An 11,918-nucleotide genomic window follows, 5' to 3' on the forward strand; every position below is an offset into this window, starting at 1 on the left:
TTTTGATTGGTTACAGGTAACAGTCCTGGAACTTCATGCTTATGCATGATGCAGGGGTGGTCCAGTGGTGGGCCATTAGGTTCCTGGATGTTGATTCAAAGGTCCAACACCCATTCAGGAACATGAGCAGTCTTTTGTCAGCTAGCTCTCAGCTATTAACAGACTAATTGCTTTGTCTCTCTCTCATTCTTGGACTGCTGTAATTTAATCTAGAACATTTTTTCTTGTCAATATACTTTAAAAGTATGTTCAAAAGTGAGAAAAGAATGTACATAAAAATTTACTTAAGTAGTCACAGTTATGAAATTTACACACAATATTGATAGCCTCTTCCCATGAAGCATTGGTAATAGATTGGAGACTATGATGGGAAGATTTCTCACTGAATATATATATTTTTTACTTTTTTAAATTAAATTTATTGGGGTGACATTGGTCAGTAAGATTATACAGGCCTCAAGAATACAATTCTATAATAATACATCATGTACATATTGCATCATGCATTCACCACCCAAGGTCAAGTCTCCTTCACAAGATATTGATACTTTCCTGTCTTGAATCATAGGTAATGGGTGGGAGACTATGATGAGAAGATTTTTCTTTGAATATATATATATATATTTTTTACTTTTAAAAAGAATGTTTAGCAATGAAACCATATTTCCTATAAAAAAAACTAGATGTATGTTTAAAACAGCATGGTTTTATTCTATCAGTCATCTTGTCTGAGTCATTTCCATGTTATTAAATTGCAATACTATTCATAGATACACCACCTAAAATCATGACTTATTCCTGATCCCTCTTTTCAGACATCATGTGTATCAGCAAGTCCAAATGTCTCTACCATCAAAATGCACATCATGTTTTCTTTACTACTTTTACTACTACTTCCTTCTCCCACCCTCCCCCAGGTTAAGTTCCCAACACATCATGCACATGGTACTGCAAAATCTCCAAATTGTTCTTCTTGATTTTACCTTCACTTCCCTCAATTCATTCTCTATAGAGTAGGCAAAGTGACCTTCAGATTACATTATAATTTCACACTTGGAATAATGACCAAAAATGCCACTTCTTGTGCAACATCTGCCTACCTCTCTGACTTTGCCTATACTTTTCCTCTATTTGCCCACCACTTTCCCAACACCATAGTTGCCTCTCTATTTCTCCCCAACACACCAGTTTTTTCCTCCTTTGTAGTCCTTGTTCTTGCTCTTCCTGTTGCCTGGAATGCCTTTCTCTCAGGTAACCCCCTAGCTACATTTGTTTAGTTATTCAGAATTGAGGTTAAATGTCACCTCCCCAGAAAGCACTTTTCTAATACTTAATAGAAAAGAATACCCTACTTGTCTTCATCCATACTCCAGTAAATTCTCACAGGTCAATCTGAGATCCACCCATTAAAACACACACACACACACACACACACACACACACACGTGTCTTTCTTTTTAATGTTATACAATCGCCTAATATGAACAAGATTTCTTAGCAGAGAAAGGCCTATTGTGGACTAGTAGTTAAGATGTCATAGTACTTTTAATTAATTCTAAATCATTGTGGTGTGGTAAATTTCGAGAAGTGAGATCCCTGAGAAGTCTGTAATTATATAAAACCCAACAAAAACAAATACAAAACAAAGACCTTGCATTTCTAAAGATCTCTCATTTCTGCTCTCTCCCCTCCTCTGTCTCTTCTCCTTCCCTTTCCCTCCTTTTTCTGTATCTGTATGCATGGCTTTGCAGTATGCACATCTTAGTGGTATGGTTTCTCTGTATCTTCATCTTTTATATTTTCCATATCCTTCTTTCCATTTTTCTTCTTTTATTTCCAATTATTTTATATTTCTAGTTTTCTTTCTCTTGGGGAATTTATCCTACAGATAAACTTTCGCACAAGCAGAATGACATATGTTCAAAATTATTTATTTACAGCACAGATTTTAATAAAAATAAAAGCTACAAATGATACTCTCTCCATCTTTTTACCTTTTTCTCCCACTTTTCCACATTTTTCACTGCACCTCTGTCTGAACTGGACATAAATTTGAGTAAAATTATACTTGATAGTGTACTGTATTTTTTGTAAAAATTTTTTATCTTAATTTTAATGTGACTCAGATTTATTCCATATTTCTTTTTAATGTATAACAAAAACTGAATCAAATGTATTTTTGCATTAATAAATATTTTTCCTCAGCAATGTTTTTAAGTTAAAAAACAGAAAGGTCTTCATTTTCCTATAGCAGAACACAGAAATGACACATTCCAAAAAAAGTGAATATTATGTATACCAAGATCACACCAGAGTAACTTTTCTTTTATTTGATAGAGCACAGCCTTAAAGGATCTATAAGAAACCATAAAGTTCTCTTACTCAAGAAGACTTATTCCTGAAAAGTATTTCTTGAGCATAACATATTCTTTCTACCTAGTTCTTCTGCACCAAAAATATGCAGATACTAACATAGTTACCATTCACTTGGCTTTTTAAAAAAAATATATTGACTTTTTTAGAGAAAGGGGGTGGAGAGAGAAAGAGAGAGAGAGAACCATCAGTTTGCTGTTTCACTTATTTATGCACCCATTGGTATGTGCCCTGACTAGAGATCAAACCTGCAACCTTGGCATATCTGGAAACTGAGCTACTCGGCACAGCAAGGGCTAATTACCATTAACTTAATCTCACTACTTTAATTTATTAAACATCAACACCTTCTCACTTTTATATGAATTGTTTAATAAGATTACTGTAACTGATAAAAAGTCAAACTCAAGACTCTAACATGACTCAGGAGGGCCTTAGCTGACACATGTTTTAAATATTTAGTCCTTAAAATGTTCTTGCCTTTTACTTTGTTCTAATTCTAGTTGGCATTCTAATAATAACCATTGAAAGGACTCTGCAGGCTTAAGTTTGCTGTATAACCCCAAAGCATATTCCCTATTGCATCACAAATTAATAGAGTAAATTTTGGAATTTATGATTATCCACCATGAGAATATGTATTTAAGGAAAAATTCTGGAATAATCAGTTAATCCCCTTTTCATCAGAAGAAAGAGGAGAGCTCTTTGTTTGAGAATAGCATTGGACTCTTGGCAATGTGAAATTTTTGGTCATTCTTCTTATTTAAAAAAAAACTGAAAGGAAGAAGACATAGAATAAAATGCATACCATTTGTTTGGAACATCTGCTGCCTTCAAAATGTATGAGGATAGAATAATGCTTCCAAAACAGAAAAAAGGGTAAGATCTAAATTCGGACACAACACTTTCTACCCTGCTCCTCAAATGAACCTCCTGTCACATTCTCCTGTTGTTTAATATTATTTTAAAGGGCCTGAAGTATTTAATTACACTATTATAAAAAGTGAAAATGCCAATAGCTTTGGAAGAGTCACCATTTGAATTTTAAATTTGGGTGTCACATAAATGACTGATTTTCCCCCATGAGAAATCAGAGATAAGAAGGAAGAGAAAATCAGTAACCACAGGTCAGAAGGGGTAGGCTGAGTCCCAGAGAAAAGCCTCACTAATTTCACAAGTTTGCAAACCTCTTGGTTTGCATACTCAGTTGGAGTGAGTTTCTTCTCTGGCATATGGCCCTATCACATCAACATAAGACTCAGAGTTAGGAATCTTAAAACAGAAAGACAATTCACAAACCTTAGCTGAATTAGGGAAGAAAATTTTACATGGACCCTTCCTTGAACCTCCACAAATACTACCCTGAAATGACCCATTTAAGCAGTCAACAGCTTTTCTGATATTAACTCAGGGCAGGGACAAAAGATCTAGTGATATAATATCTACTTATCATTTTTTCTAGAATTTGCCTAATCACTGCATGTTTTCATAGTTCAGTTTAAGAGATAATGAAGTGACTACTAATCACCTTATTTGATTTTTATATCGACATCTGTGGAGTAAAAAGAATCAATATATTACTTCTCCTGTATAGATTTAAAAATCAGTTTTTAAAGGACCAAATGACTTAAGTTTATAGAGTTATCAAACCACAGAAATGGTAACATGAGTAAGATAGAATAATTCCCAAAACAATGCTCTTCCGATAACATTCATGATACTGTCTAAAACCTTCAAACATGCAAGGACAATAGAGGTTTCTACCATCTAATTTAACTATCCTATTTATTTGACAAGTAATTGTCTGGGTGAATATTTGTGCAATAGAATTAAATTTTATATAATTATCAGCTCTAGTATCAATTAAATATTTTTGATGTTTTTCAGCATATTTACATTTTTTAAAACTTGTAAAAGTAGGTAACAGTATATTTTAGCACCTTAAAATATAGAATCAATAGAGTATCAGAAACCACACTGTCATTTTCAAACTTCTGTTAACTATCTTCATGTTAGCAGGGATGATATTAAGGAGATTTATTTTAAAGCACAAAGATAAGTCACCTTGTTTTTATCAGAATGAGTTAGAAATAGACAAAATATGTGAGATAATGTGAATTAAGGTGTGGCTGAGAATGAGCAAATTTCAAAGAGGGTAATATTCAGAAGGAAAAGCTTAACACTAAAGATCAAGTTAATCATTTTCAATCAGTAGAAAAATCCATTGGAATGAAACACTTAGGGAGCACCTACAATGCTCACTCCACCATGGAATGAGAAAAACAACCTATTGTCTCAGAATTAATGGAAAGACAGGCATTGAATATAATGAAGTAGAATGCATGTAGAGAATAAACTGAAAAAGATATAAGACTGAAAGAATGTCTTAAGAATAGAGCAATTTCTTGCTCTAATTCATCAGTCTTAAGATTTAAGACTGATGAATTAGAGCAAGAAGAGAAAAGGAAGAGAGCAATAAAGAAGAAAAAGCAAGGGATATAATAAGTGAGGAAAATTGCAAGAAAAAAAAAAGCATAAAATAAAAAATAAAAGAAGCTAAAGAAACTGTAAAAAGAATAATTGAAGAGACTGAGTGTCTGATGACAGAATTAACAGGAAGAGAATAGGAAAAGATTAAAAAATAAGAAGAAGCAAGAGGAAATGAATGGAGAAAGATGAAGGAATGAGATGCTAGCATGGTAATCAGGTCTCCAAACATCTGGCTCCAGGAGCTGGTCTGATAGCAGTGGGAATCCTGGTGTGCTCAGTGTTGCCTGCAGAGACTGTGTGTCTTGTACTCTGATATATGGGAGCAGGGATATCAGCACCCTGTCTACCTGAGTGTTTGTATCAGTTAAAATAACAAATGTTAGAGATGCAAGCATTCAAGTCTCCATTTTAGCCTACACTAACAATACTTCTTTGCCTTATCTAACTAGAACAAAAAGCTTGTACCTATGATTTCTGTTGTTTTGGGCTTTTTTTTTTTCAGGAATTCATTTTGTACCGAGCAATGTCCATCTGAGGCATATCTGTCTTCAGTGCCTGTGATGAGCACAATTTAAGAATCACTGGAACAGAAAATACATAAATGAGAGTGGGAGAAGGAAAATGGATTAAAGATCTTAATGGTAAGGAATTCCATCTCTTAGTAATAGACATGGATTATAGAAAATACAAACAAATGAAGAGTGGAAAAGACTGTAACTCTCAGAGTGCTGCCTGTGTCTGAAATTGTCAACCCAAAGAAGCATGAAATAACTGTGAGAGCCTAGAATTCAGCAAGCGTCAGAATAGGTAATGGGAACTGACTTATTTACTAAGAGCAGGTTTCTGTAGGAAGAGTGAGGAATGAATGTAGAAGCCAATAAGCGTCTAGGGGAGCAAAAGACAGAAAAAAGTGCCTAAGCTTATTTGAAGGACACCAGAGATATTTTTTCTTATTCCAATTTGCTTCAACTCACTATGTGTGTTTACATCTTTGAATATGTATTTGTATGCACAAATATGTGCTCATAGGTTATAAATTCCCATTCCATAACTTCTGGCTCCTAGTTACAAATATTACTAATCACATAGAACAAGTGCTCAACATTTAAATGTGCCCTAAAACACCAGCGTATTGCTTAAATTCCCCATAACTTCTTTTTAAGTCTTATTTTCTTTTTTTCCCTTTATTTGTTCAAGGACAGTTGTCTGCATTTACCCTCCACCTGCCCCCCCCCAGCCATCCCCGCCTCCCTCCCCTAATTCCACCCCCCTTGGTTTTGTCCATGTGTCCTTTATCATTGTTCCTGAAAACACTTCACCCTTTCCCCCCATTATCCTCTCTATCTCCCCTCTAGTTATTGTCTGTTTGTTCTTAATTTCAATGTCTCTGGTTATATTTTGCTTGCTTGTTTGCTTTGTTGATTAAGTTCCACTTGAAGGTGAGATCATATGGTATTTGTCTTTCTGCAGCCACTATGGAAAACAGTATGGAATTTCCTCAGAAAACTAAAAATGGAACTGCCTTTTGACCTGGCAATTCCACTGCTAGGATTATATCCTAAGAAACCTGAAACACCAATCCATAAGTCTTATTTTTCTTATTCTTTCCTTCTTTTTTCTCTTTCTATCTCCTCTTTCTAGGGATGCTACCAAAAATTTCTGTCAAATTTCAATTGGGAATTTTTTCCTTTCTAGTCTTCCCCACCACATTCAATAGCACTTAAAAGAATGTTTGATTGAGATATAGTCAACAAAAATGTGCCATTTAAAGAGTGTAGTTCAAGCCCTGGCCTGGTGGCTCAGTTGGTTAGAACACTGTTCTGATACACCAAGTTTGTAGGTTTGATCAGAAATAGACATGACTAATGCAGAGAACTGAAAAATACTAACAAGCATTAGCCCCTACCTCAGTGACTAACATAAGGCTTAGTCACACAAGATAACACTTAATTTTTCTTTAATAACCTGAATTTTGTATAGCTTAGTCAATAACATCTTACAGGGGAGGCAAATCAGGCTGTGAAGTCTGCACATATTAGGAGCCTTTGCAATAGAAAGAAAGATATCTCAGCAGGTAGATTCAATCATTAAAAGTCTAAAAACCAACAATTTATGCAACAATGTTATGCAACAAAGAATTTCTGTTAAAATTCAATGTCTAAAAATAATTTCTAATAAATTACTACTTATACAGTTCCTTGAAAAATACCTAATCAGCCCATACTTCCAAAATGAGAGTGTTAAGCAAATGATTTATATGACCTTAATCAACTTTCTTAATCTCTCTAGTTTTTGGATCTCTTATTAAAATGGGGGAACTACTAGCTTACAGAGCAATGTGATATAATGTCAAGTCTTGAATCTACATTGTGGTTATACAAATGTTCTTTTGGCCATTTTGTATTTTTGAGATTTTTTATAATAAAAGGACTAATATATTTTAAAAAATAAATAAAGAGTGTAATTCAATGGTTTTAAGTGTTTTTACAGAGTTATGTAAGCATCAAAATGATATAATTTTAGGATATTATCACCCCCCAAAAAGAAACCTCATACTCATTAGCAGTCACTCCCCCACTCTACCCTTAGCTTTAGGCAACAACTCCTATTTTCTGTCTCTACAGATTTGCCTTATCTGGACATTTTGCATAAATTGAATTATACAATATCTGAATCTTTATGACTGGTTTCATTCACATAGCATAATCCTTAGAGGTTCATACAAGTCGTAGCATGTATCAGTAATTCATTCATTTTATAGCTAAATTGCACTACATTGTATCCACAACACTTTTGAAAAACAAGTATTGCATGTAATTTAAAATCAAGGAAATATTGTTATTTGTTACATTATAGTATTTTGTTATAATTAGCAATCTTTCATTTTTAAATCATTTCTACAGTCAAATATGCCCAGATATCACAATACTGTATATACATATTTATTTATAAAATATGTTTCTATAAGTATAGTAATATAAAATTATAAAATAATCACAAATATACAACATTGTAAAAGCATAATTTATAATAATAATAATAATAATAATAATAATAGAGAATCCACTATTTAATGCACCCTGGTTAATTATCTTGTGTATATCCTGGAGTGAACGCAACCAATCCCTTTGGAGACCACTATATAGACTAAGCCTTACATCTCAATGTCTCCAACATGAATAGAATTATTATTTAGACTAGATTATTCCCCAAAAAGGAGCAATATTTACACAAGAAATATCTGCACAAGAAATATCATGATTAATTATTTAAGTGCCTAAATAAAATTATACCAGTTGGTGGGAAACAAACAATTTTCTAATCAGCTTAAACTAAGGAATACATCCCCTTTTTCTAACATTTCCTAATGAGAATGAACAAGAAAACTCATCACAAATTTAAATATCTTAACTGAAATTGTCTTATTTTTCTCATGTCAATGAATATATTAGATTACATGTGCTTTATTACCAGTTCCAGCTCTAGTATGTTTTGCTTTTATTAATTTGAGTTGGTCAAAATATTTTATATGTTGTGATAAATTTTATATTATATAAAAATATTTGAGGGAAGAATCACTTGGCTATCACTATGAGATTTGAGGGAGAACTAGGTTATAAACATAAGGTGAGCAAATGAGATTGGATTAGTATTAAGATTTAAGAACAGGGTGTGGAACAGATGCAGAACTGGGACCCTACCAGGTGTGTAACTCGGGGGTGATACCTTTAAGTTTAGTGAAGTGTGGGTATCCTGCTTGAGATCCTGGTGACCAGTTTCGAGTAAGGGTGCACAAGGTTGCAAGAGCAGAACAATGTCATGAGAACCATTAAGGCAGAAATTCAGGGCAGAAAAAAGGCGTATATCTACCGGCCAGGAATGAGACATTCTACAGGAACTGAAGGAAGGTGCACCTGCAAAAGCACTTTGCTGTGTGGAGATGAAGGCAGGGGACCAAAACCCAGCAACTAATCTAAATATTGTAGATAGTACACCCCCACTAACAACAACAACAAAACCTAAACATTTTGATAATGGTTAAGTTTTGCTTTAATCAGGAAATTTCTAATATACCTCAAGCTTAGAGTCTTACAGGAGCACAGTTATGTAGACACACTTAAGTGGGAACAATAATGTACCTATAAGAACAGTGTCTTAGGGAAATCAAGAAAATAAAAGGTAGAAAAGTTAACTCAAAATGTAGTTATGAGGCATGAGTTGTTTAGAGCTAATGAATGTGTGACATGACAAATATTGTTTTTATTTGGATAAGAACTGTGGAATAAATAAAAATGTGGTTATAACACATAATATTTTGTTCTTTGTTCTTCTGTAGGCTGAGAAGTGATGGAGAGCAAGAACAGCACAGTGGTGAAAGAATTCATCCTCCTTGGTCTGACACAGTCTCAAGATGCCCAACTCCTGGTCTTTGTGCTAGTTTTAATTTTCTACCTCATCATCCTCCCTGGGAATTTCCTCATCATTCTCACCATCAGATCAGACCCTAGCCTCTCAGCACCCCTCTACTTCTTTCTGGGAAACTTGGCCTTTCTCGATGCATCCTACTCCTTCATTGTGGCTCCCAGGATGCTGGTGGACTTCCTCTCTGAGAAGAAGGTAATCTCCTACAAGGGCTGCATTACTCAGCTCTTTTTCTTGCACTTCCTTGGAGCAGGGGAAATGTTCCTCCTTGTTGTGATGGCTTTTGACCGCTACATCGCCATCTGCCGTCCTTTACACTATTCAACTGTCATGAACCCTAGAGCCTGTTACATCTTGCTGTTGGCTCTGTGGCTTGGAGGCTTTACTCATTCCATTGTACAAGTGACCCTTATTCTCCACTTGCCTTTCTGTGGTCCAAACCAGCTGGATAACTTCTTCTGTGATGTACCTCAGGTCATCAAGCTGGCCTGCACAGACACCTTCGTGGTGGAGCTCCTGATGGTCTTCAACAGTGGCCTGCTCACCCTCCTATGCTTCCTGGGGCTTCTAGCTTCCTATGCAGTGATCCTATGCCGGGTACAGGGACAGTCCTCTAAAGGGAAGAACAAGGCTCTTTCCACATGCACCACACACATTATCATTGTGTTTCTGATGTTTGGACCTGCCATCTTCATCTACACTCGCCCCTTTAGAGCTTTCCCAGCTGACAAAGTAGTTTCTCTCTTTCACACAGTGATTTTTCCTTTGATGAATCCTGTGATTTATACCCTTCGCAACCAGGAAGTAAAAGCATCCATGAGGAGGTTATTGAGTCTGCACACAGTTTCCTGAGTGGAATAGAAGAATGAGAAAGGCAAGAAAAGAGAAAGTCTAGTTTGAATTAATTAAATCATTTATTTGTTATACACTGAATCAGTCAGTCATTTAGCAAATATTGTATTTATTAAGCACTTCTTTGTGCCTGACCAGTTTTCAGGCACTATTTTAAGTGTTTGAGTAAGACAGATAAAATTCCCGGTCTCCTGTGGTTACATTCAAGTGGACAAAGATAGGTTACACTATTAGCTTGAAAAAGAAAACATTAAGATATTAAAAAGACATAGTACTCTGAAACAAATAAAAAATAATATTATGATACAGTTTGGCTGGAAGATGGTAGTTACTTTACTTTTGGTTGTTAAGCAAAGTCTTACTGAGTGGTGTTTAGCTGATATTGGGAAGACCTGAAAGAAGCAACCATGCAATTACCTGGGAACAAGAAATTTCTGGGCAGAGATAATGACTAGTGTGAGGACACAAAGACATTCTTTTTTTTCCCCTTTTTTTAAAATTTTTTATTGTTATTCAGTTACAGTTGTGTGCCTTTTGTCCCCATCCCTCCACCCCACCACAGCTGAACCCACCTCCCTCCCCCACCTCCACCCTCCCCCTTGATTTGGTCCATGTGTCCTTTAAAGTAGTTCCTGTAATTCCCTCTCCTCACTGTCCCCTCCCCACTCCCCCCTGCCCATTGTTAGATTGTTCTTAACTTCAATGTCTCTGGTTATATTTAGGACACAAAGACATTCTGAACTTGGTATATTTGAAGGACATAAAGAGGAATAGAGTAGCTGCAGGGCAATTAATGAGTGTGAAAGTGGCAGGAATTGAAATTAAAGAGGTTGGTATGAACAAAATCTTACATTTTAGGTGATGGTGAGAATTCAATTTATTCAAATTTCAAAGAGAGGACATTAAGCAAAAATAGTTATCTAATATTTCTTATTTGACTTAAGGCAAGAGCCTAAAGATTCTGAATAAAGAGCTTAAAATTACATTAAGGGGAAAGTATCATGCTGTTAAGTATTTCTTATGGACACTTAAATACCTAATTATTTTTTCTTAATTTGGTGGATGGTGGAAAAAAAAAGTTGTTATATTCCGTGGAACACTGTCATAACAATTTAACTTTATATTTTAAGTTTTTGGAGTTTTGTCATCATTAGTAATGGTTATTTTTTAAGTGTTAGAGAGAAATTCAAGTTTCTCAAAAATCTTTTCATCCTGAATGCAATGGGGGTAGGTATTATTAGGTGTCTCAGTCATTATTTGGTTACAGACAACTAAGCCACTCTGATTATTTTTTTAAATGGGAATAATGTAAGGCATTGGGTATTTACAAAATCATGAAAAAGGCTATAAGTGTAGTCTTTGATGTGGCAACCAGTAATAAATCTCAAGACGTTACCAACAAATTGGTATATATAGGGATTTACTGTCCTCATAGCAATTATGGAGCTAAAAAATATAGAAGTCTTTTTTTTTTGACTGTTGGTTCTAGGATCACAGCACTTGAAAATACTACAGAGTTGCTCTAGTACTAATAGATATCCCACACAAAATGGAAGTCTTGCATTGTCTCTGTGCCCACTTGCATTATTTCTAAATATAAATCTTACATAAATGAATCAGAAGTCCTGAGAATACATCAGGGTTCAATTTTAATACAAGAGGTCTATGGATGAACAAGCGATACACTGAGTCTTATGAAGGCTGCAAATCAGTTTAAACCTAACAAAGTCCCAGTTTGAATTAAGGCAGGGCTTCTCAAGTTTGGTGTCATTGACACTTGA

At 34.9% G+C, this 11,918-nt stretch overlaps 1 protein-coding gene across 2 annotated transcripts; it reads left to right on the forward strand.

Moving 5' to 3' along the window:
• The first annotated feature begins 3,097 nt into the window (after positions 1–3,097).
• On the forward strand, positions 3,098–11,200 carry LOC112311888 (olfactory receptor 4N5). 2 transcript variants are annotated; one of them, XM_024568359.3, is made up of 2 exons: positions 3,098–3,252; positions 9,200–11,200. In XM_024568359.3, exon 2 carries the CDS (start codon positions 9,211–9,213, stop codon positions 10,135–10,137), a length of 927 nt encoding a protein of 308 aa, XP_024424127.1. In that variant the 5' UTR covers positions 3,098–3,252; positions 9,200–9,210; the 3' UTR covers positions 10,138–11,200. The 2 variants fall into 2 exon arrangements, with proteins under 2 accessions (XP_024424127.1, XP_045057752.1); XM_045201817.2 differs by lacking the exon at positions 3,098–3,252 and adding an exon at positions 5,562–5,670.
• The last annotated feature ends 718 nt before the right edge of the window (positions 11,201–11,918 follow it).

The sequence above is a fragment of the Desmodus rotundus genome, chromosome 7 (assembly GCF_022682495.2).
Source record: "Desmodus rotundus isolate HL8 chromosome 7, HLdesRot8A.1, whole genome shotgun sequence".
Classification (NCBI taxonomy): Eukaryota; Metazoa; Chordata; class Mammalia; order Chiroptera; family Phyllostomidae; genus Desmodus; species Desmodus rotundus.

What these genes read in the sequence shown, in the direction of transcription:
- LOC112311888 (XM_024568359.3), top strand. Translation starts at nt 9,211, where the DNA reads ATGGAGAGCAAGAACAGCACAGTGGTGAAAGAATTCATCCTCCTTGGT.